The sequence below is a fragment of the Pinus tabuliformis genome, chromosome 7 (genome assembly GCF_031772625.1).
Source record: "Pinus tabuliformis cultivar Carrire ecotype Pingquan chromosome 7, CPIR1, whole genome shotgun sequence".
NCBI lineage: Eukaryota > Viridiplantae > Streptophyta > Pinopsida > Pinales > Pinaceae > Pinus > Pinus tabuliformis.
The window spans coordinates 1,975,257,464-1,975,284,195 of record NC_142293.1 but is presented as its reverse complement, the minus strand read 5'-3'; the positions used below and the strand labels follow the sequence as shown (position 1 = coordinate 1,975,284,195).

At 38.0% G+C, this 26,732-nt stretch overlaps 2 protein-coding genes across 2 annotated transcripts; both read left to right on the top strand.

Annotated features, from left to right (window-relative positions):
* The first annotated feature begins 7,544 nt into the window (after positions 1-7,544).
* Positions 7,545-8,222, top strand: LOC149256388 (uncharacterized). The gene has a single exon (XM_089455351.1). The coding sequence runs from the start codon at positions 7,545-7,547 to the stop codon at positions 8,220-8,222; it is 678 nt and encodes a 225-aa protein (XP_089311477.1).
* A 693-nt stretch (positions 8,223-8,915) lies between these two features.
* On the top strand, positions 8,916-13,094 carry LOC149256387 (uncharacterized). Its single transcript, XM_089455349.1, has 3 exons — positions 8,916-10,234; positions 10,808-10,942; positions 11,051-13,094. Exons 1-3 carry the CDS (start codon positions 8,916-8,918, stop codon positions 13,092-13,094), a joined length of 3,498 nt encoding a protein of 1,165 aa, XP_089311475.1.
* Positions 13,095-26,732: the final 13,638 nt, after the last annotated feature.

Here is a 26,732-nt window from a genome sequence, read left to right as displayed (position 1 = left end):
ATTCTGATTGGTTATGGTTATTGGCTAAGGTTAAAAACAGGTTTAATAATTGGAGCTACAAATGGCTTTCATGTGCAGGAAGGTTGGTATTGATTAAATCGGTCCTTGAGGCCATCGCTATATACTAGATGGCACTTACATGGGTTCCCAAAGGTATCATAGAATCAATCAGAAAAAACTGTGGGAGGTTTTTGTGGGAAGGATCCAAATACGAAGTTGTTCTTCCCTGGGTTTGTTTGGATAAGATTACACTCCCAAAATATTGGGGAGGCTGGGGTCTAAAGGACCTCAACTTATTTCCAAAATATCTTGTTGTTAAGGTTGGATGGAGGATACTATCAACATACAGCTTATGGGCATCTGTGGTTCATAGAAAATATATTTTCACCATCTCACTTGACAAATGGATAAGATTTCCAAACAAATGAACATCAAATACTTATGTCATATGGAAAGCAATCATCTCCTCATTTAATGTGGTTGGCCGTGGCCTTGCATGGGGAATAAAAAAATGGGGAAATATTCAAGGTAGGATTGGATCCTTGGGCTATTTGTTCTGAAAATTTCAGGCTTCCACAAGAGCTTGTGACAATCCTAAATGATCAAGGGGTAACTTTCCATAATCAGGTTATTGACGAGGACATATCATTTTTTTGGGCACATGGATGGAAAAGTGCAGAGAAACTAGATTTAATGGTAGATCTATGGATAATTTATATTAACTCCCTTAAATTATCGCATATCAGGATCAGAGATAGGGAGGATTCCCTTTGTTGGATTCATTCCCCCTACTGGATTTACACTCCAAAATCAAGTTAGAGTTTTGATATTGCTGGAAGAGTAGGGGAAAATCAAGAATGGTGGTCGAAGTTGATTTGGAAGCTTGTCTGTCCTATGAAGACAAGACTTTTTCTATGGTGTCTCATTAAAAATAAAATCCCTTCCTAGGATAATTTACAAAAACACCATAAAGAAGGTCCAAATTAGTGCATTCTTTGTAAGAACACAAGGGAGTTAGTCTCACACTTATTTCTACATTGTCCTCTTACCTTGAGTATATGGATAAAAACCAAACAACTCCTTGGATGTAATCTGGAATGGAGGGGCGATTGTTTCTTTGATGCATGGAAATCATGGTGGGACTCTTCAAATGACGAAGCTCTTAGGAACATTCCACCCCTCATCTATTGGAGGGTATGGTTGGCTAGGAATAAAGCCACCTTCAGGGATGTTGCAGCTGCTCCAGATCTCACATCAGTCAAAATCGGGACTATCTATGCTCTCTTACCGACCAAAGAAGCCCATCAAGTTCCTCACAATATCCTTGAGGAAGTGATAAATCAACATATTCCATGGTCTTATTTTGATGGAGCATCTAATGAAAATGGGATATGTGGGGGTGGGCTACTTCTTTTCTTTAGTGAGCATCATTATTTGAAATGAAAGATTGGTTTGGGTAGGGGCTCCAATAACTATGATGAACTGCTTTCTCTCAAACTTCTTCTCTGTTGGGCTCACGAACATAACCGTCGATCTCTACAAATTTTTGGGGACTCACTAAATGTTATAAATTGGTTTAATGTTGCTCAAATATGCCAAAATCACAAACTGCTTCCCATACTTGAAGATATTTTACAGATAAAACAAGTTTTTGATCACATATCTTGTTGTCACATCTATAGGGAAAGAAATGTTGAAGCGGATGTTTTGTCTAAGGAGGGAACCCGTCAGCGTATGGGCACCTAGCAGGTCTTAGAGCACATAGATGGGATGATACAGGAATACCAGCACTAGCCTTTCTTTCAAGCATAAAATCTCTTATCTTCCATGGTTTTTTTTTACATACACACAATTCCAGTTTTTTTTGTGGTGACCTATCAACGGTTTCTGATTTCATATTAGATTTACACTAACTGTTTAAGTTATTAACACATACATGGACTATTTATATTTGTTGTTTTTATGTCAGGGCTATTTTGTCTTGAGCTTGCTTTTGGTTTTTTGGGTCCTCGAGACAAAGTTTTAATTCACTTGATGCATATGTTGTATGTAACTTTTTGTTCTTAATAGAAATTTATGGTATTTTTTCTTCATATTAAAAAAGGAATCTAATCAAAAGCATATTGATAAGGGTTCAAATTACAACAAAGGCAAGGGCAAGAAGGAGAAGAAGAAGTGCACATATTTCAATAGGGGGTTCCATCCTGAGAGCTCTTGCATGAAGAAAACCATTGATCAAATGGTACAAGTACTCTAGCAACATCACTTGGATGATTACATACTAGATAATGTTATGAAGAAGAAGGGAGACCAACCACTAGATGATAAAGGCCTTCCTAGAGTGAGTATGCAAATTCAAGATATTACTCTTTAACACCTTTAGTCACATATACAGAGATCGTGATCTTGCAATTGACACTTTATCCAAACAATGCCTACTACAAGATCTTGGGTTTCTACTATTTGAAGAAGTTATTGATCACATCTCAATTGAAACTACAATTGATATTTGATCACACGAGTACTTAGATAATTAGATTTTCTTTTAAAGTCTTTGAATTAGTGGTTGAAGCTTATTTTTTCTGTCTTTGGTCATTTTATAATTTCTTAGGAAGATTGTAACTTTGAATTAACATTTATATGTGATTACTAGTTTATGAAGTATAGGATGAAAAATGATGGGGAATTTTTGGTTAATCTCTTTATGTTGTATTCTAAGACACGTGAAGAATTTGACCTATATTCTCTCTTGAATATAAAAAGTGATATTTTTCTTGGGGAAAAAATGCAAAGATGATTGATTGTTTGTTTTTCTCCTTTGTACATATTTTTTATATAATTTAGAAACTATTTTCTTATAATAATAAAAAATGCATGAAATGACTTACAAGGTACCAAACATGCCAAGATCTAATAAATGCTTTAAGGTACTAAACATGCCGAGATCTAATGAATGCTTTGAGGTTGGATTTTGTTTTATATATATATAATAGTTTTGTATATTGTTAAATGTAACAATAATTTATAATAAATAGAATATATATTCTTTAATATATAATGGAAATTTAATAAATTTAAAACATGCTTAAATCGTGTGAAATATATAAATTAAAAAATTTAACAAATTTAAAACATGTTTAAATGGTGTGAAATATATAAATTTAGATGATTGTTTATTTATATAAACATGTTTATAATATATATATATATGTATGTTAAGGAATTCAACATGCAAGCAAAAGCACCTCACATGCCTTTTATTGCCCATAACATTAATTCGTTCTTACGTACATACTCTATTGTAACCTTTTTACTCTATCGTATTTTTTAGAATATGACAAATAAGCCTGATAAAGGAAAGCAAATATCATTTTCAGTTAATATTCTTATTGTAAGGATATGAGACATAAGTGATTCTTTTATGGAGATTTACTTGTTAATGTTATGATACATAATATATTCCTATGATTGATATGGCCTCTCACGAGTTTTAAAAAATCTTAAAAGGTTCATGTGTTATGCTAAATCCCACTCAAATTAAAAGCTCCATAGAGATGTATAATTGAAACATATAAATAATGAATAATATAAAATGGCACTTTGTAGTGGTGACAAACCCAAGACCAATATTAAAAAAGAATGTTTAGCTTAGGCTAACGTGGAGACACTTTATATTGATTACAATGGGAGTCCAATATCTCCAATTTGGCTTTTCCTTCTATTGCTTTCCAAAATTAAGATAAACATATTGCTTTCCAATTGATTTTGCTAATATTTTGGCTTTTCCTTCTATTGCTTTCCAATTTGGCAACTTAAACATATTCCTTTTACCACCAAACAAAACATAGAATCTTTCTTCAATGAAAAGGTAAAACATAAAAACAACTTAACATATTCTTTTTACAACAAAACAAAACATAGAATCTTTCTTCAATAAAAAGTTAAAACATAAAAACATTTATAAGTATAATACATAAAACCTTTATAGGTACAAAAGTCTAATTACCTTTCATTTTAATGAAAAAGAAAAATATGGAATCTTTATATGTGTAATGATTTAATGGCCTTTATTTTCAATGAAATAGTAAACTATAAAACCTTTACATGTATAAAACTTTTCTTTCATTAAGAGGCAAAGTATAAAACCTTTACATGTATAAAACTTTTCTGTGAGGCAAAACATAGAACCTTTACATGGTCCGGTGGCCTTTATTTTCATTCAAAAGGGATATCATGTCTTCATTATATGTATAAAGGTGTACTTTACAATGAAGAGGTGCAACATAAAACCTTTACATGGTCTATGGATTTTACTTTCATTGAAGAGGCATAACATGTCTCCATCTACTAAGGCTTTTACTTGATGCAAAAATATAGAATTAGAATATATAATAGAAGATATCCTCATTCTAAAATGGGTTTATAATTAATAAAATGTTATAATGATATATTGTGTAATTGGTTATTTTTTAGCTTTGTATTTTTAATTATTTTAAATTATTATAATTTTAAAATGGGAATTGTTTTTAGTATGATTTTTTGGAAGGTTTTTTGTTGAGTTTTTTCAGTCTAATTTTTCTAAAATCCGGCACTGAAATCACAAGCTTAATGGGTAATACCTACACAATTGAAGTGTCTCAGGAGTTTTTCAGGGTGCTGAATCCATATATACACTCAAAAAACCATTTTAAATAACACAAATCAAAATTTCACCTCAAATTTTTCCAACGGAAAGCCCAAAAAATAGCACTAAAAACAATTTCAAAATAAAATGCATAGTCAAAAAAATTCATCACACAAATATATTAAAATAATAAATATTAATGGTAAGTAGATACAAAACCGAGCGAGAATGGCCATAAGGTTTTTGTTTCCAGTGAATCTGGCGCCAAGCAATGTAGGGTCACGAGAGGGCTGGAGGAAAGGCAATGCAATATCCATTCTACAGCAGAGAGAAGGTGAATATACTCGCCTCTATCAATTATTTTATAATGGATCACGAGATTGGTTCATTCATGAACCTGAACCCTAAATGGTTCCTTGATGCATGGATCCATGGCAACGAGGGTGTAGGCCTGTGGAGATTGTACCTTAGTGCGAAACCCAAAAGCCAGTTGTGGTTTCTTCAAAAGATGGCGAAGGTGGGGCTACCCTCTGGCAAATATATTATCAACGTTCTCGTGGATAGAAAGAAGGAGATGACAAACGATGCAAAGTTTTTTTTCCTTGATCCACCACCCAGATGCAGATCTGGTCTTTCGTCCATGATTACGCTGAAAGATTTAGTTCTTGGAGAAGATTTGCTTTATTCACCCATAGATCCGGAACAGATCTACCCACAAGATCGGATATGTGCTCTCTAACTTGTTTTTTTACAGATCTCTACGAAGACAGGGAGGCTGGCTATATAATCATGGAGGTCTGCTTACGTTTCTTCTGTTGAGCATGAAATGTATGGGGATGCATGGACGTTGGCGGCTCCGAAGCTATGGCATCCATGGGCTTCGAATCCTGGGTTAACAGATTACATTATATCGTCATATCTGGGTGAGAAATAATTTGTGCAGCCATAATTGATCATCGATCGAACCCACCAAATAGAGATGTGGACGACCTCAGTCAGATTCGAAGAGGAGAAACAAGAAGTTAGAAAATTTTCAATTTTTCTAAAAGTCTTCAACGGGAATACCTTTGTCTACTGGATCCGAGGATGGGATCCAGTGAAAACGCTAAAGCAAGCAAGCTAGAACAATACAGGGACTCTAACAGTACTCCAAGTATTGGAATACGAAGGCAAAGTGCTTTACGAAAATTAATGATGAGAAGAATATGGCGTGGGAAAGGATTCAACAATAATATTAAATTATTTGTGGTTGAAAGGAGGTTCATCAGTGGTTAAAACTCGTAATATAAATATAAAAAACTCAAATGGATCTACACCTTTCAAAGATTTTCTCAAAGGGAACGCCAAAGAGAAAGTTGCTATGCTAAAAAGACAAACTCCAAATGTGTCATTTCCAGGTTGGACCTGGTAGGATAAATGGAAAAAACACCAAATCTGTCAATAAATCTAACTGAAGTAAGTGTTGTTTTCGCAGTGCTCTAAGCTAGAGCTCTTATCTACAGGGTTTGACCCAAATCTAAAGATCTACCTTAGTGGGCCTTCACAAATTAAACCAACAAGTGTGATATTTAATTGTGTTTAAGGGGGTTTTTTGTGGTACAGTTTGATAATCAAGAAGATCTAGATTTGGTTTTAAACGGGGTCCATGGTTTAAGGGCGGGCCTCTTCGTAGCCTGTGGTTTCTGTCTTTTGATGCTACAAAAATGGTGTTTATGAAGATGTTAGTATGGGTGATACTTCACAACCTCCCTCTCCCTTTCTAGCATCACCAAGTTTTAGAAGGCAATGGAAACACATTGGGGAGGTTCCTAAAGATAGATCAACAAAGCATGGAAAAATGTATTTTTACCTTTTCCAAGATATGCATAAAAATAGACCTTATTAAAGGTCTACCAAATTGCATCCATCTTGCTCATCAAGATTTTAAATGGACCCAATTGTTAGACTTTGAAAATATAACTTTCACGTATTGGTTTTATCCCCTGCCACGACATTTGCAAAATACATGCCCACAAGCAAAAAAGGGTCAAAGAAAAGATCTCAAAAGTCAAAGGGGTGGAAGTTAACATACCTGCATCTTACAGATGATGAAGATGAAGAAATGGATGAGAAACATCAAACAATGGAAGAACAGAATCAACAAGTTCCCTAAGCGGAGGAGGGGGAAAAGAAGTTGAAAGACCTTGAATGACAAGTTGAGAAAGGCATTGAGTTAGCAGTGATTCAAGCTACATAAAAACAACATGAGGAAACATGCAGCAGTCAAGGAGCGATCAGAACAAAATGAACACATACATCTCAGAGTTCTGACTCGGATAAAGAAGTGCCCTCGAAGTCTAGGAGAGGAGAAATGACAATAGCAATTTCCAACCCAAACTCTGGGCCGGAAAAAAGTACAAAAGAGGAAAAATAAAAAAGAGAAGCTCAGTTTATTTGCCAAAATGTAATTTTGGTTTGTTTTTCTTGTGCACTCTTTGAGAAGCTATGCTATGCATGCGTTAAACACGTGCAAAATGTAATTTAGGTTTCTAATAAAATCACAAGTATTTTCTTCGCGAAAAATAAGTAAATATTTATGATAGGTAGAATTAATTAATTTTACTATAATATAGATTTCAAATATTTTTAGGGAATATGATCATATATATATAATAAATCCTTCTCATTATTATCAACATTGGATAAATACATCTACAATAAGTAGAATTAATTAATTTTGATATAATGTAGATTTGAAATCTTTTAAGGAGCGTGACAAGAAGCTTATAATAAGTCATCCTCATTATTATCATCATTGCTATAAACATAAGATAAGTGATTTGATAGTTGCCAATTTTAACAGGGCTGCTGCTGCGAGCGTCTGCCTGAACCACGCGACCTCTGAGCTCTGATCTGCTTCGGCCTGGGCCTTGGCCCAGCCATGGGCTCTTCGGATCCATCCCACGAGGATCCTAATCCGCAAAAAGCGTTCTCTGAACTGGTGAAGTCCCTCCCCCCGCAACGACCCAGACCTGTAACCACGAAATTCGTCAAGAAACTTGATGTGCTGCAGGAAGTTCAACTACCGCCAACTATTCCCCGTATGGTAGCACTTTCCCTTGCCGAGAAAGGATTAATAGGGCAATTTACAGGGCTCTGGCCATCGCCCAGAACAATTCAAAGATGGGTCGATCGAAACTGGTCAGACAAGATCCAAGGGAAAATATCCATCAAATTTTGTGGCAAAGGGTATTATACATTTCATTTTGAATCAAAGGAGGACAAAGATCTGATATTTAGGAACGGGCCATACTTCATGGACTCAAGGGGACTCTATCTCAACAAATGGACCCCAGATTTCGACCCAGAACTGGACATCCCAAGTGCTGTTCCAGTCTGGGTCCTCCTACCTCATCTTCCTCTACATTGCTGGGGGGATGATTCGGTTAAGGCCATAGGGAATGTTGTTGGCAAGTACATCGATCGCAGTGAGCCCAAGGACAACATGCAAGCATGCGCAAGGATCTGTGTTGAAGTGGATCTAGGTCGAGGATTGCCGGAAGCGATAAAGCTGAAAGTGGACGATTGGAGCCATATCCAGCAGTTGGACTACGAATAGATTCCTTTTAAATGCAAGGTATGTCACGAATATGGACATTTCGCTAATAGATGCACAAAAGTTGTTAATGTAGACAATGAAGAGCAGGATGGCCACTGGGAAACCGTCAAAAAGAAGAAACCAACCCCCCCCCCCCTCCAAGCCTTCCTTGGATCCTGAAATCCCTGGACCATCCAATCCGCGCCCTTCCTCCTCTTCCCCTTTATCCTCAGATCTACAACCCCCCAAACCACCCCTTCCTCCCTCTTCCAATCCCTTCGCTATCCTCTCTGCAGTAGAATATGTCCCCGTCAACCCTTCCTTTGACCCCCCAATCTCCCAGTAACCTCCTTCCATCACCTCTCAGCCCTCTCCTGATCCCCTCTCATCCAGAATTACTAGAAGTTCTGCCAAGGATCATGGAGCAGCTAGTGATGTTTTTAAAAAACAAGGACCGAACAGAAAATCAGCTAGGCAACAGAGGGATGAGAGCGCCCAAAAAGATATAGCTATGGGCACGCAAACCCCAATAGAGTCTTTCATTCTTGGGCATCAAGAAAAAGAAACAAGCAGTAAAGACCAAGAGAGGCGAGCACCTCTCCGCACGCCCAAAGTCCCATGATGAAAATCCTTTCTTGGAACAGCAGGGGTTTAGGGCACCCCTCCAAGCTAGCTGCCCTCAGAGAACTAATTCACAATGAAAAACCAGAAATCATGCTAATACAGGAAACAAAACAAGATCAGCACGAGATGAAAAAAATCATAAGCCAGCAGAGACATTTTTATGGAAGCATCAGCGAAGCCAGAGGAGCTTCCAGTGGCCTTGTAACCATATGGGACAACAACAAATGGGTTTGCAGCTCTACAAACATTCATCAGAATTGGATCAAAACCACTCTCGACAGCAGAACAGGTAGCCAAACAGTAACCATTTACAACGTTTATGCTCCCAACCACTACAGAGAAAAAGAAATCTGTTGGGACGATCTGAAGGTAAGCATAGAAGGGGAACAAAACAACAATCTTATAGTTGCAGGAGATTTCAATCTGATCCTTCACGCCAATGAAAAAAGAGGAGGAACTTTCACTCCAGATCCCTCCAGAGGCCGGCTAGAAACCATCATCCAGGAGCACGATTTAGTTGATGTTATTCCCAAAAATCGCAGATACACCTGGAGCAATCGAAGGATCGGTGTTGGTAACATAATGGAACGATTAGACAGATTCCTAATCAATATAGCCTTCCTCTCTTCCTTCTCAGTGGGATATGCTAATATTCTCAACACATCGGCCTCTGATCATTACCCCATTACGTTGACTCTGCAAAACCACTGCCCTCTTGGTCCCATCCCCTTTAAATACAGCCCTCTTTGGAACCGAATGCCAGCAGCCAGAGAAGTGGTCCAAACGACATGGATCCAGCATGTCGAAGGCTCACCAACCTTTATTTGGGAATCAAAGCTAAAAAGAGTCAAGCAGGCACTAAAAGAGTGGGCTAGGAACAGCTACCAGGAACCAGAAGAGAACAAAAAGAAATTCAAAAGAGAGCTAGAAGATGTTCAGCAAAAAATAGAAGAACAAGGACTATCTCAGCAAAACAAAGATCACGAAGGCAACTTATATGCACAGCTAAGCCAAATTAATAGGGAGGAAGAGATAAAATGGCGCCTAAAATCTAGGCAACTTTGGCTTCAAGCAGGAGATAAAAATACAGCATACTTCCACAAACAAGCTACTGTTAGAAAGCTCAGGAATACTGTAAGCATAATCACGGATAATGAAGGAAATCGGTACAGCACTCAGGAAACTATAAAGAAAGCTGCCACTAAACATTACAGGGATCTACTAACTGAAAATAAAGAGGAAGAAGACTATTCAGATTTGCTCCAGCATCTGCCCAAAGGGGTTACTCAAGAAATGAACAACAAGCTCAGCAAAGAAATAGAGGAAGAGGAGGTCAAGGCAGCTATTTGGAGCTTGCATCCTGACAAGGCTCCAGGACCGGATGGATTCCCCATCTGCTTCTTTAGGGAGTATTGGACAATGATAAAAAAAGACCTGATAAAGATGATCCGTTGGGTGCTGAAAAAAGGAAAGATAGGAGGATTCACTAACTCCACTTATCTAGCTCTCATACCTAAGGAAAACTGCCCCTCCTCCTTTTCTAGATTCCGACCCATTTCTTTATGTAACTCGTCCTATAAAATTATATCCAAAATCTTAGCAACCAGGCTCAAACCTCTTCTTCCCTCCTTGATTTCTGAAAATCAAGGAGGCTTCCTTCCCAACAGGCATATCACCGACTCCATTCTTCTTGTCCAAGAAGTCATTCACTCAAGCTTAACTAGGAAAGAAAAAGGATTTGTCTTAAAACTGGATCTAGCAAATGCCTTTGACAGAGTAAGGCACTCCTTCCTTTTTGTTGTTTTAAACAAAATGGGCTTCGAACCATCCTTCATCAACATGATTGCAGCCTGCATTTCTGGGCCCTGGATATCCCCCCTGATCAACGGGAGGCCCTGTGAAGCTTTCCAATCCTCTCAGGGGCTAAGACAGGGCTGCCCCCTATCTCCTTACCTGTTCATCCTCATGGCTGAATCCTTCAGTCAAGCCTTAGATTATAATCGCAGAGTAGGGCTCATAACTGGCATCAAATTTGGGAATGGAGCAAAAAACATTAACCATTCTCAGTTTGCTGATGACACCTTGCTAATTGGGGGAGCATCTACCACAATAGCAAGGTGATTCAAGAAACTCCTGGACCAATTCATGGAGTATTCTGGAGGCAAGGTCAATCAGCTCAAAAGCTGCATCTATGGATGGAACACTGCAAATCATGTTATACACAGCATTGCAAGCATATTTGGAGTCACATGCAACCTGGAATGGACCCACTTTTCCTATTTAGGTATGCCTGTGAGCATGGGGCCCTTGAAGGCCGAAACCTGGAATGGAATCCTTGACAAGATTAAGAGGAAAGTGCAGCAATGGGGTACAATGTGGCTTAATCCAGCAGGCAGGCTTATTCTCCTTAAATCAGGTATTGCTTCACTTCCTATCTATCGCTTTTCTTTATATCAAGCTCCAGCTATTTTTCATCATAAAATGGAAGTTGCTCTTAGACATTTCCTCTGGCAAGGGGGGAAAACTGATAAGAACAAGTTCAACTTAGTTAGCTGGAAACATGTAATCCAAACCCAAGACAGAGGCGGGCTTGGCATCAGATCACCAAAGCTCCTAAATCTGGCCTTTGGCGCAAAAATTATATGGAGACTGATCACAGGACCTACAATGTGGTGGAAAAAGGTACTGGAGGTAAAATACTTGAGCTGTTCAAGACAGCAACTTTTAGACACCAACATTCCTAACAGAGAATCCACAAAAATCTGGAAACTTTGCAAGAAGGCTCTTCCATTTATGCATCAAAACATCTCGAAAGTCCCTGGCGGGGGAACCAGCATTAAGTTTGGAACAGACAAAATTCTGGGGCAGCAACCTCTGGTCATGAACGCAGAGGCAACTCCTGTTATAAATTGGCTTAACAATAAAGGATTATACCATTTGTCTCAAATCTCAAGATGGGACTCCCTCTCCCATGTTTGGATTGGCTGGAATTTTCCTGAGCTTCCCAATGCCTTAGAACCTAGCTTCAACTCTATGAAGATGCTCCTTCACAGTAAGGCTCCCATTCAAGAAGGTGAAATGGATGGTCTTCGATGGGATGCATCTGGAACAAATTATACAGTTAAATCTGATCATCAACACCTCTGTAATAGCATCTATCAAATAAGCCTATGGAATCATTGGAAAATAGTATGGCGAACAGAGGCTCCTCCAAAAATAAAATTCTTCATCTGGCTCTTACTGAAAGGTAAAATTCTAACAGCTGAAAATCTAAGAAGAAGAGGCATTATTGGTCCATCCAGATGTCTGAACTGTTGCAAATCAGAGGAAACGATGCACCATTTATTCATAGAATGTCCAGTTGTTGTTGGCTATTGGGGGAAAATGGCCTCAATAGGAAATACAAATTGGGAACCCCAGCCCACTATAGCAGAGACAATATATAAATGGAGGAAAGATTGCCCCTGGAAAGAAAAAAGAAGTAGTTTGGTGAAGAGAGTATGGAACACCCTCCCACACACTCTACTCTGGCGCATCTGGCTAGCTCGAAACCATAAAGTCTTCCAGGATAAAGGCTCAAGCATTCGTAAAATTTGCCACAAAGCTAAAACACTCGCTCTGGAAACAATCTCAAGTAACACCACCGGCAAGATTGATGCAGCAAACTATAGCATAGAGGAGCGAAACTTAATCAGTTACATCTTGGAGAACAATCCCAATGCTCAGGAAGCCCGCAGGAGGGAGACTCAGACAAAAGGAGAAGTCAGTACATGGAAACTGAGATTAAAAGAAGAAGAATTTGCTAACTGGATATGCAACTATAACATCTTCCACTTATTTTTCGACGGGGAATCCAAGTCAAACCCGGGTCTAGCCGGAGCAGGAGGGCTGATTTGTAATGCCAACGGAGAATGTATTCTCCATTATGAATGGGATCTCGGGAAGAACTCTAACAACAAAGCTGAAGCATTAGCTCTGTTCCAGGGCCTAACCCAGTTAAGCAAGCTAGGAATAAAAAAGGCGAAGGTATTTGGGGACTCCTCAGTCGTCATTCGCCTTATGGTGCATCAGCAGAACACACCAAATACTCTCCTTCAGCAAATTAACAGACGCAACCAGATCCTTCATCAGGCAATGGAAGATATTAAATATTATCATATTCTCCGTAAATTGAATAAGAAAGCTGATGAGCGTGCCAACAAAGCATGTGAAAGACCCATCGGCATCCTGAGCTGTAACTCCAGCGAGTCCTTCCAACCCTTGCCATGACTCAGTCACATCTCCTTAGCAGCAAGCATTGCATCACTGACAGAATCACTGAGATGAATCATGAGATTTGGGCCGTCAGCAGAACAGCTTATGGTATAAAGATTTGGAACAGATATGAAGTTCGTAAAACACTCAAGGGCATTGAAAGTCTCAACATCCCAGCCGGTAAATGTCTTCTCGGACCCGATCCTCGAGCCTTGCAGGATTTCCTCCAGTCCTTTCTGCAGATACACTATCTCTTCAACGCGATAAGCATGCTCCCTTCCCGCCTTCGCTCTATGCACTCTCCTCCTATTTATTGTTCCTCATATCGCTATTTTCATTACTCTGTGCTTTGTTACCTCCGCGAGCAACAGTTCTCTGAGGTCCCCTCTGTCTTGTCTTCTTCAACGATCTGTTGCGTTTCCCTCAGAAACTATTCCTACTCCATCTGCACCTATCAGAACCTCTGGACAGCTCCTCCTTGCTCCCGTTTGACCATTTGCGCCTTCAAGCAAGCTCGTGTTCCTCTGTTTTTTGTTTCTTTTATTGTTGCAGGGATTTTGGATAGCAACAGCCCTGAAGCAAGCATGGCTCGCTCCAAGGATTGCTTCCATTGTGCGGACCTGCAAGCTGAACTAGAGGAAGTAAGGGCGCAACAACGCACCTTGGAGAATCAGGTCAGGAACCTAGAGACCAGAATGGAGGATCAATATCGCACCATCAATGATAAATACAGAGCAGAGATAGATCTCTTTCTGCATAGGGTAGCCTCTCTTCACGAGCAATTTAGAAATCTGTCGAACCGTTGTAGCCATGCTGAGGAATCCATAGCAATACTGCAGTATATGATGGACAAAAAGAACAAGGCAGCAACTAGTTCCTCCAGTGTCAAGCAGATAGAACTGGACCCAAATCCGGAGGAGTCCACAGCAAGGCAGATAAGCCACATAGAAATAGATTAAAGATGTTATGCAAATGTAAATTTTGGTTATTTCGCTATGTAAGAGTCTATAGCAGCTCAGGAAGCTTTAGAAGTAAAACCAGCAGAACAAAGATCAAAGAAAGATCCCATTTTGTAACTCCTTTGATCCAAATCACCAAAAGTATATTGTATTCCAGGAGAACTGACTCCTCTTTTTTCAGCCATTAATATAGCAACCGAATTTGTCAAAAAAAAAAAAAAAAGATAAGTGATTTGATATCAAATTGATTAGCTATTTGGAGTTTTTATCCATAAAATTGTTACTTTCTTTTAAATTTTTAACCTTGATATTAAAAAATGAAAATAAGTGTTTGATATTTTTATTTATATCCAATATTATTAGACAAGAGAAATTGAATTTTTATTGTTATAATAATAGTTGTTTTAAATGTTTTAAGTGTACCATATATATGTGCAAATGCTTGAAAAAAATGTTTAGAATTATTTTATCATTAATATTTACCCACATTACTGCTTACTTTGAAGAGTCACGCACCTATCACATAATTAAATGTGACACTAACTCTCACATTCCACTCTATTTTTTTTTCCATTTATAAGATATGTTATGGAATGATGAATTAAGAAGAAATATATATGATTCACATTGGGAACATCTTTCTAACTCAATTCCCACTCACTTTTCTAAGTATTTCCTTAAACATCATTATCAATCTCCAAAAATTTTAATTATACTTTTATAGCTTACTTAACACATTTGTTGAAGGTAGAGCCTTCATAACATACAAGGACGGACTACACCATGTACAGTAGTAAGAACACGCACATGACACATGAGAAGAAGTACTGAGAAGGAATTCCAATCGAGTTTGTATTCAACCTTGATATGTATTTATACATAAGAGATGTGGTTGAAGTTGTTGTACTCACTCCAACCAATCATTCATTTTACCTCACACATGTATCATTTGTTACTCACATTTATTTAATCCATTATGTATGATGACTTACATAGGCCTAAGAGGCCCCTTTAACATCTCCCCCATCCTCAATCCCTTGCTTGTCCCAAGCAAGGGTGCAGCAATGTCTTGGACCTCTACACTTGCAAAAATATCCTTACTGTGCATCAACCATGCATACTGATTTGCATAGGTAACCCAGCCACCAGTTGGATAGGAAGATGTGCATATACAAGGTGTATTGTGAATCCTACTTGTTAGATGACTACTTATTGCAGATATTGACTCCTCAATCATTCTCTATGGTCTCTTTACTTCATTTTGTAGTATGTTTTCTTTGATGTTGATAATGAAACATAGACACTTTTCTCAAGAAAGCAATCAAAATTTTTCTTCCTTTGGAATGATCTTTCTAAACATATCTTCAACTTCTTCATATCATCATTTCTTTCATATTTTATGCATATTTATCATTGGTGATTGATAAGCCAATACTTTTTTTAGTCGACAGTTGTATTTGATGTAGAGATGGTCGAAGTTGAATGCCAAGTGTTCTTTAAGAAAACTTTCACAATTTCCCTTGTCACATCAGTCAAACTAGAGTTGCATGATTTGTTGCATTTTTACTTTCAATGGCCACCTTGGAAAATCAAATTTACTCTTCAAGTATTTAATTCAAAGTGGAATTTGAAATGTTACCAAGTCGAAACTCACTTATGTCTCCCACCAACCTTAACGAGGTAGACTCCATGTTCAAGATCAACATGTACTTCCATCATTTCATATCCTCTGATTATCTTTTATATAGTCTTATATCATTCTTTGGTATAGGCTTGTTGTAGCATCAACTTGATATATCCAACTTCAACGAGCTTCCTCGGCTAGGCTTTGTCCAAAAATGTTTTTCAAATTTGCAATTTCTCGGTCTTATATTTTCCTTTAGCTTCAAGCCACAAGCATGAAACTTTTTCATAAGCAAATTCTTTGAGCATCATTCACAAAAATTCCAATTATTCTTTTGAGTATACAATATCCCATAGAGCCTTAGTGTTCAAAAGCAATTTTCCAGGCATCAAAACTTTTCTCAGGAAGCATCTTCTCAAATAGATCTTCACTTGTAGATTAATCATCTTTTCTTTTTTTCTTCTTGTAGGTTCGTTCCACCTCCTCCATTTGTTATTGTTGTCACATAGCCAAATGGAGGAAATGATGCCAAAGTGTTGAAGAATAAACTTCAACACGTGGACAAGAATAGGTTACATTATGAAAGAAGAGAAAGCACATACACATTACACAAGAAGAATGCAGTTTTGGGAAGGAATTCCAACTAAGTTTGTATTGAGTCGTGATATGTATTTCTAGCATTAGAAATTGCATCGAAATTGCATGCATGGCCATTCGGATTGAAGATTGTTATTAGATTGTCTTAGCCATTTTCTTTTGTTGTCTCGTGATCTCAATCGGGCATGAAATCACGAAGCAATAGTTCATTGCATGTAAATTTCATTGCAACAGAATGGATGCTTTCAATGAGAGCTTTTCATTTTTGCCCTCTTTATTTTAGATTTCCTCTTCTTCTTTATGTTTTTTTTGTTTTCTCTTAATCTCGTTGATTTCTCTGTGATTTGTTGGATTCATTTTGATCTCCATTGGTTTTACTTACTTCAGATCTAAGTTGATCTTAGATCTAAAGATTTTGTTTATGTTTTTTTTTAATGAGGGAATAACAGGCCGCGATTGTTTTATCAATTTTTACTCTTTTCTGTACATAATTAGGTAAATCTAACCTCATATCTGGATTCCTCTCAGAATTTTACCCCAAAACAAAAAACAAAAATCACTAAAAACGGACTCCATTATGGCCAATTGAAGATCGGCTAGTTTGTTTTTCTTTCGCCCTCACGCGCAGCTTTTTTTCTATTCATTTTTCTTATTTTTTATATATAATTCGATAAAAATAACTACATATCTATAATCCTCTTGAAGTTAAAATATTTGTATATATATGAGGAAGATATGCCTGATTGAAAAATCAACCTTTTTTTGTATGTTTTTCCCAATTTTTGGGTTTTCTTTCACCTTATTTGCTTTATTTTTCAGGTTTTTTTCTTCAGAACTTGTTGTTATTTGTTGGATTGTTTACTATTATTGCTTTCAACTATAAAACATATCAAATCTGAGTGTACTCTTATTGGTTTGTGTTGTATCTTTCCTTTTGGTGTGCTTTGGTTGGGGCTATTGTCCTCATCTTTGGATCCAATTTTTCAAATCTATTTAGTTGATCAAGTAAAATAGCTAAGATCTTATTTTTATTTGATTTTTTCTTTTGTTTGGCTTTCTTCACTTGTTTTTTAGTGATCTCTTTCTTCTCTTGTTTGTTTTTGTCACAATTGGTGGTGTTGTGATTGGTTGTGCAGTTGTCATCTAGAAAAGTTCATTTGAGTGTGATTTTGATTGCTTTATATCACTCTCATTTGATCTTTTTTAGGCCTTCTTGCCTCTAGGGTTTGGTTTTGACCTTTATAGAACATTGGCCTTAGTTAAGCCATTGTGCTACAACCCTAGCTTGTTGACATTACCTTCCTTTTTCACTTTGGCTTTCTTGTTTGATTGCTTGAGTGTTTTGGTTTTTCTTTTTGGCATTGACTTCCTAAATGATACATTTTTGGAGTGCTTTTCATTCTAGCTCAGGGACTTATTTGGCCTCTTTTTCAGATTTTCTTGTTTCTTTTTGGTTTTATTATTGGGTCAAATTTTTTATAAATTTGGGGTATTTGCATTTAAGAATTCAGTGAGAGGTGCTTTATCATAGGCAGCGATCTATTGTGAAAAACTCTTACCCTCTTGTAGTTAGAATTCATTGAAGTGAAAAGAAAAATTTGCATATAGCTACACCAAGGTTACTAACAAGAATCATTCACACCATCTAAGTTTCACACCGCATCCCAACTATGTAAACAATAGCCACTTAAAATTAACGCAATAATAAAAGAAATTAGACCCATATTTTTCTTTTACTAGTAGTACACCAACACTAAGTTAGGCTAGGGTCTTGGAGATAAGTGTGTGAGTCAATTTCTCCAGGACTACAAAAAAAACATAGCACCTTGCGATAAGGAGATAAGTCCATTTGCAATAGTGCGACCTGGGATGCCCTTTTAACAAGAGGGTTAAGCATGAGGTCACACTTGGGCTAAGCAGGGTAACATGACCCATTTTGCTTAGTTTCAGGTGATGCGATATAGTGGAATTTTCACACATACAAAAGATGTTATTAGCATTTGTTGTAGCACTTGGGGAGCACTTGGGAGGCAATTCTTAAGAGGTTTCAGTCTTAGCTCTCTTGACGAAGTGTCCTGCCCTTGCGTGTGGATTTGTCCTGCCACTATCCCCCCAGGACATGTTATTGTTAGTGGTGACCATAGTGGCCTATCTTTTAGGGCTCATATACAAGTGCAAGGTCGGGGTCATCTTCTCTGTACCTGGAACAAATATTAGTCATACTCTCTCACTCCTCTCGGAGGGTGTGCCACAGCTAATAAGGGCACTTGCACCGAGTTCGCAGCTAAAAGGGCTTGGAAGCAGGTCGCTAGTATAATTGTTCCACCGCCAGCTTCTTTGTATTTTGGTTTGTGTGTGACTATCTTTTAGGACGTTTCTAGTGTGTGTTGTTTGGTCTAAGTTAATAGTTTTGGCCTTAGGGTGTTTGCACTAACATAATTGTGTTAATTTATAATTTTCACCCTAGTTGAACATAGTCACTGTCAGTCATGTCATCTTCATAATTTACCTCTTGAACGAGGTGGACTTGTCACTCTTGCACAGAGAGTGTTTGTTAGTGCTCAAGACTTAGATCAACACATAGTTTTGGATTCTATACTTGGTCCTTCTGGTAGTGATTTGATTTCTATCAAAACTTTGGCAGATGATTCTGTTGCTCCTGCAAATCCACCTTTGACCGGTCTACTAGGACCTAAGTTGTTGCGGCTGAACGTTGATGGGTCCACACCTACTTACACATTTTTACCATTTTCATTTGTTTGTCCTATGGTAGAGTCTGAGACCTCTTTACCTTCTCCATCGGCAATGTCAGTTTCGATGTCATCATTGTCGCCTCTTATTGGGGCCATACCTACTCCTCTGTCTACACCTCTCACATCTTCTTGGGGCATCCCATCAGTTTCATCTATATCTCCCACAAATTTCCCAAATTTTTCCATGCCTACTGAAGATTCTACGCTGACCATGGTTATTCCTCCTAGTCAACCAATAGGGTGAGGAGTCTTTTCACCAAATTGTGCTCAACCAATGATTCTTGTTCCTTAGTCAGGTGTAGTAACTTCTTGAAATATGTGGGAAGGATCATCAGTTGTTCCTAACCATCCCAAGGGCGGCATTGCTTCTAGCATGTCACAAGCTCGGTATAGTTCATTGTTTGGAGGGATGCCACCTACCAATACTTTTCTTGGAGGGGTTAGTTTCCCTGGAGGCAACCCTATTGCTAGTATTGTAACCTCTATGAGTCATCCTCCTTATATCAGTGCTACTACTCAGGCTGGTCCATTCTTTCCTCCTGGCTACAACCCTATTAATAGTCATGTTATCAAGGGTCCATTGTTTTCTAGGGGCACTTACTCTGGGGGCGGGGACTCCTTTTACCAGTTATGTTGGCCCACATGCCTTATATGCTAAGATGAATCCTTACCAAGCTCAACAAACGTTACATCAGAATCCTTATATCGAGGAACCTCAAGGTTGGTTGAGTAGTTCTCCTACCTATGACCCGTTTAGTCAACTTCATAATCCAGTTCTATCTTCTCTTGGTTTATTTGATTTGGCTAAGTTGGCCAATGACCTTATTAGACATGATCCCTGGTGGCCACCTATGCCCACAAAACTGCCTTCTAATATTCCCAAATTTGAAGGAAAGCCTAGAGAGAATCTGTCCACTCATATCATTATGTATCATATGTGGTGTTCATCCAACTCTCTCGTGGCCAATTCAATTAATATTTTCTTGTTCCAATGGATGTTAACCAAGGATGTTTCAAAATGGTACATTGAATTAGATACATCATCCTACGATGACTTTTCCTTTTTAGCTCAAACATTCTTAACACATTTCCAGCTACCCACAAGGTATGATATCGATTATGACCTCTTGTCAAATTTCAAACAAGATGATGCCCCTCTAATTTCTTGCCATATTCACCAATGGCATCATCGCAAGAGGTTGGTTAGAACCAAACTCCTTGATGAGATTATACATAAATGGTTCATTCAATCTCTCTAACCCCAAGTTCATAAGGATGTGTCCATGTTTCAAGTCATGACTAAGGAGCAAGCTATATTAGCTGCCCAACAACTGGATCTAATTTATTCACAATCTAACATGCTATATGAATTCCTCCTTAATTCTCTTAGGACTTCTGTTGACCCATAGAAACTTGTTCCTAGCCCACATGTTGATGGTGTGATTGGCTCCGTTTTTGATTCCGTGAGCCAAATCGTTGCCCAACTTAGGCAATTGATCATCACATCGCAAGCCCTAGCAAGTGCATCTGGCTCTACTAAAGCACCCTCTTCTAAGCAGTCCACCAATGTTATGACGGTGAAGTCCACAGCACCTAAGAACAACCAACAACCTAGTGGTAAAAAGAATAACAAGAAGAATAAACAAAAGAATAAAACTACTCAAGAATCTCAACCAAATCCCCAGAATCAAGGATGGGGCACCAATGAGCGTCATCGAAAGATAAAATTCCCTTGTAAAATTTGTCAAGGTGAACATATTACTCATGAATTCCCTCGAATGGATGAATTTCATAGGCTCCTTGCACCACCATAGTCTACCCACCAGCCTACTATTTTAACTCATCCATTTCTTGCACAACCTCAGCAATAAATGGTTGCTTAACCTCCTCCACCTCCGCAAGGAGGAAACGAGGGACCATTTTCCTATCCTACCCATAGTTCATCCGTCTTTATGTGCAGAGAAGATGTGAATGTGACCACGCGAGCTAAATCCTATGATGTTCCTAAGTTGAGCTCTTCTCCTAAGGACTCGCCCGCTCCACCTCCTTCCATTGGACCTCTCACATTAGATAAGCATTTAGAACCAGTTTATCGCCACCCTAAGGGTGTTTTCCATAAGGAAACACACAACCCCTTTGTTGAAAAATGTGCAACAAGAAATGCTAAATTTAGAATGTGCTAAAAATAGCATGTCTAAAAATAGCAGTTTGGCCAATGAGGTCATTGGCCGCATTGAGTGAGAGGTGAAACTGCTAAAGATAGAAATTTCTAAAAATAGCATTTATGGGTCCCTTCCTATTTATAGCAATCCCTAGTCTATCTATAGGAAGTAAAATTAATTTTGGTCTTAACAGCAGTTGGAAATATTAATTAATTAATTCAGTTGAGTTAATTAGTTAAGGAAATTCGAATTTGAAGTCTTTGTGAGCATGCACATGAGTTGTCCCACTGATTGAGGGAATAAGTATGAGTTCTATAATGAGAGAATCAGTTGACTTAGTTCTAACTTGTCAAGTCCAATTAGATTATTTTAACAAGTTGTTAAAATAATAAAATATAGTTTGTTAATGCTTGCATGCATGTGACAACTATTATTTTATATAACTGAGGATTCACTCATGGATAACTGTTACATGTCAGTTCTATCAGAGACCCAGTTGAGATCAGATGTGGGACAATGTACTATCAAATGCTTGACTATTTCTAGTAAGTAGTTTTTGCATGGTTGAGGAACTAGTGTCCTCAAGGATTGCGTAGTTGGACCATTGGTTATTTTGGTATGTTTGGAATTAATAGCATATGCTTTTGCTATTATTTCCTAAGAAAACTACGTAAGGACCATAGGTAAAGCCTATATAAACAGGGCTTGGTTGGTTCATGAGACATATCTTCATATCTTCATAGTTCATTGAGAACTGGATAGCTTGAGAGTTGATTCTTTTTGTATTGTGAAGAGGATTTCCACTTGATTGATAATACATGGTTGGGGTTTTATGCTGGTGCTTTCCCCTGGATATATCTTGTGTTATGTGTGATTATTTCTCTTGATCAGTTATGCATGTTTCTACTTGATGTTGTTCATGAATTCGATTATGCTTCCACTTAATGTTTTGTAAAAGTAGAACAAGTATTATGCTTTAGGACATTGCATATATCGGTTTGTTCTACAGGTGAAATTTCTACACCCTTTGCCTGGGCTGCTCAACATGTAATGTCCCCTAATAATAATAAAAATAATAAATAATAAATAAAATAATATAATATTAAAATATAAGCAAATAAATGATCAACAATAAAAAAGAAGAAGATAATAATGGTAAATAAATAATAATAAAAATTAAAGAAAAGATAACAATAGTAAATAAATAATAAATAATGAAGAGAATATAATAATAATAAATAAATAAAATAGTGAATAATAATACTAGAGTTCTATATATATATATATATATATATAAACTATAAAAATAGTAAAAATAAATGAAGTTAACAAAAAGTAAAATAATATGTAATGTCCCCTAATAATAATAAAAATAATATATAATAAATAAAACAATATTATATTATATTATTTTTATTTTTATTTTTATTAGGAGACATTACATACTCCCCCTCTTTAAGGAACTTTGTCCTGAAGTTAAGTTGAATCATTTAACATTTTATTCAATTATACTATAAATGCTTATACTTGTTTTATTTATTTAGTTATTTATTTTTATTATTATTAGGGAACATTACATATAATAATAAATCGGCCCTCGCAACCCATTTGTAGATTTATTGTCAATCACCACATCTCAACATACATCTGATGCATTAGTTATAATTATAACATCATAAAAGATAACTCACATGTCAACTCTTGCATGTCATCATGAGAACATAACATCCTTGTTATCACAAAATTATGCATGTCATAAATCTACATACAATTACCACATAATTCACATCATAATATCCTCTTAATTTATAAAATCAACATATCAACATCAAAGACATATCATCACATAATAAATGCACATGTCAAAATGATCCAGATGGATATTGGTGGTCACTCGCCTATTCCACCTAGACCCCCTAGTAAGTTTCATATATTTCCTTGTTCATTTCAGCATTTACTATTTTTGGTATTTTTTCGGGTCCTGAACTTTTGGAGCAGTTTTGACCCCCTAAACGGCATTTTTTGGGGTCTATGGTAGGCACGTAGCCATATGCTATGACTATGGGCTTGTGGAAAATTGTGTAGCACTCAAAGAGACCCCTCCAACAAGGTATCGTACACGTCAAACAGAGATAATATGAGCAAGTTACGACCCCGGGAAGTTGGCTACCCAACTAACCCCAAAGGGGCCCACAAACTCTTAGTGTTACTTCTCCTGTGGTTAATGTTTTGGTTGTTTAGGGTTTTCTCATGTTTTCCAATAATAAATAGGCCCTTGAGCCTCATTATAACACAGTTCAGAGGCATGTAACCGCCACATCTCTTCTCAGAGATAAGCTACCATCGCCCGAGCTATCTTATTTCCATTATGTTTGTAAGCATAGTTCAATATTTTTTTATTAATAAAATGAAGTGTTTTTCTACTGCATCTCTGTGTTTATGATTATATCTATAAGTTTTTGCGTTCCTTTCTAAGTTTGGATCAGTGGTATCAGAGCAGTCTTCTCTTTCTCTATTTTTTTTGCATGTCCCCAACGAGGTCAGGGTATAAGGAGTTAGGGCTTGATCTGGTTGAACCATTGCAAGATCAACCTCACAAAACCTGACGACCTCCCATGGCGGAAGAAAATAAAGACGAGGGGGCAGGAGATCATTTCAAAATGTTTCTTGAGGAAGCCCTCGAACGATATAGGGACGTGATGATGGATAAATTTGCCCAAATCCTTCGACAACTGCCCACATGCGATGCATCTTCATCCAGCAACCACTCTGGAGGTGCCACTCCTTTTAAGGTACAAGTGAACTTCGAGATTCCCATATTCGAAGGCCTGATAGATGCAGATGCCATAGATAAATGGTTAAATCTATTGGAATGATATTTTTCAGTTCATGACTTTTCCGATCAAGAAAAGATTACTTTTGCACTTCTCAAAGTCGCCCCACACGTCAAGGACCGATGGGAAACCTACTGTGAACAAAAGGACGAGAATGAACCCTCGTTGTTTTCAGCCACACCCACTTGGAATTATTTCTGAGATGTCATCAAGGAACAATATTACCCTGTCGAGAGCTATGAAGACAAATACATAAAGTGGAACACGCTGCGGCAAGGAAGGGACCAAGATGTGCCAGAGTTCACAAATATTTTCCATACCCTTCGAACGAAGCTGGGTATCAAGGATACTAAGTGGCATTTGGTGCTCAAGTACCACGACTATCTACACAAGTACATCTAGGACGAGATGGAGTTCCTGGACATTTCCTCACTTGGCATGGCATATCGATACGTTGTCAATATTGAGCAGAAGTTTAAATAGAAGAAGCGGGACTTTGGATCTACAAATCCAAAGCAAGGAAAAGGCACCCCCAAACCATAAAACAAAGGACCAAGCCAAGGCGGGGCTACCCAGGACAGCCCACTGAAGCCGCAAGCAAAGAACAACACCACGAAGACGAAGAAGGACATGGGAAAATGGTGTGAGTTCCATAAGAGGAAGTGCGTGTCGAGCCAAATAGCCACTGGCGGGCGAGCTGAAGCCTTCCGAATCAGACGCATGTTCCAACTCTTAATCAGAACCTGATAAGGGAACTGACAAAGGGAAGCAGATCATTGATGAGGAGCCCAGTGCCATCGTGGCCACCACCAAGATCTAGAATATTGAGCCTGAAGATCCAGAGGAGGCAGAACACCTCTTCCACTCACAGATGTGGGTGAAGGGTTCTCTACTGCAGTTCATTATCAGCAATAAGAGCTAAAAGAACCTCATTTCAGCAGAGGTCATGAAGCATCTGGGCCTAAATACTACAGCACATCCATAGCCATACACCATTAGGTGGCTTCACCAAGGACGAGATCTTTGTGTTAGCCACCAGTGCCGCCTTCCCTACAGCATCAAGCCCTTCACAGATGAGGTACTATGTGGCGTTGCTCCTCTTGAAGTTTGTGATGTATTGTTAAGACAACCATACTTGTGTAAGTGACATGTTTTATATGAGTCTATACCTCGCTCTATGTGGTGAGCTCCAGTATTAATAATGCTGCAACTCCTGGGACTCCCTTCTTTACTTTTATCAACCCGGTAGTTCGTAACAAACTTGGAAGCGACGGTGCTGTATGCACAAGTACTAGCTCTTGCCGCAACTGTCACTTGGTCAGCTGGCACAAGTCCGCTAGGAGCTTAAGCCAACTTCTATGAGCTCTGAGAAGATGCTTTTTAACTAATGGATGAAAGCTAACTTAAAGAAGGTTGATCTACTTGCAGAAAGAAACTGAAAAGCTAAAAGAAAATGCAAACCCTAATTTTACCAGCTATCCCTACCGATGCAAGAAAGAGGACGCAAGCTACTGAAAGAAATGCCATTGACTTCTAGGAAGGTAAATACATGAATCTAAGCTACTTCTATAGTAACATCTGAAAAAAAAAAAAAAAAAAAAAAAAAAAAAAAAAAAAAAAAAAAAACAACAACAACAACAACAACAACATCTTTTTGTATTTTTGAATAAGTTGCCAAAATTATCATGCATGTGATTTGACTGTTTTGACTGTGCAGAGGTGGATTGGCGAGAGGAAATGCTTGGATGAGGTCGGGAAGGTTCAGAGAGGGCCTAAGGGGTCCCTAACACCCTTCCAGAGAGTTTCACAGAGTTTGGCTATCAATAAACCTCATTTGTGAGCTTCTACAGGAAGTCTGCAAGGGTTCTACAGGATGTCTGTGATTTTCTACAGGATGTTCTGTAACTTTCTACAAGATGTTCAGAAATGGGATTTTGGAGGATGGATGGATGGAGAAAGATGAAGGAGTGAGTATGGAGGTAGGATAAGGGTTGGAGGTGGTCTAGGACTTGCTGGATGGAGTTGAGGATAGAGGTAGATGGCTGGATTTGTTCAAGGAGGACTGAAGCAATGATGCATAAAAACTAGGGTTATGTGAGAAAATGGCAAACGTAAGGCTAGAAGCTGAGCTGAGGAATGGAGCAAATGGGTTTGATGGAGTATGGGCAGGTAGAGGAGTGGTACAAGTGCTCTGCAAGTCGTTTTTCCAACTGAACCGATGAAGACTTGTAAAATCAAAAACCTAGTTACGTTGACCTAATCTGATCTAGTTGTCAGTAAAAAGAATGAACAGAAGTTGAACTGCAATGAAACCATGTATACTAACTCATGCAACTAAGCAAGCAAAAGTTTGAACTTGTAACCAACTTCTATACATGAAAATCACCCGATGCAATGAGTGCTAAGTGAACTATTCAAAAATCATGAGAAATTAGTCAATTACGACTACCTCTCATGGAAATGGTCATACGTTTGAATGACTTACTTAACGCAGTTGAATCCCAAAAATGATATCAAACACTAGTGATTGCATGGCAAAGCAAAATCAGTGTTTTTGTGGGCAGCAAGGTGTCCCTGATCCCATCTCCTGATCCCACTGAGGGAGAGGTGAAACCAGAGATGTTTGATGGCCCTTTTTTGAGGCTTTTCCCTATTAACAACCTATCAACGAAATCTGAACATCAAAAGTCTTTCTAACCATTAACAGTGACCTAGCTAATCAGC

What these genes read in the sequence shown, in the direction of transcription:
- LOC149256388 (XM_089455351.1), top strand. Translation starts at nt 7,545, where the DNA reads ATGGGCTCTTCGGATCCATCCCACGAGGATCCTAATCCGCAAAAAGCG.
- LOC149256387 (XM_089455349.1), top strand. Translation starts at nt 8,916, where the DNA reads ATGCTAATACAGGAAACAAAACAAGATCAGCACGAGATGAAAAAAATC. An exon ending in CCCATCTGCTTCTTTAGGGA is followed by an intron (nt 10,235 to 10,807) that starts GTATTGGACAAT and finishes TGAATCCTTCAG; the next exon opens with TCAAGCCTTAGATTATAATC. An exon ending in GCATCTACCACAATAGCAAG is followed by an intron (nt 10,943 to 11,050) that starts GTGATTCAAGAA and finishes TGTTATACACAG; the next exon opens with CATTGCAAGCATATTTGGAG.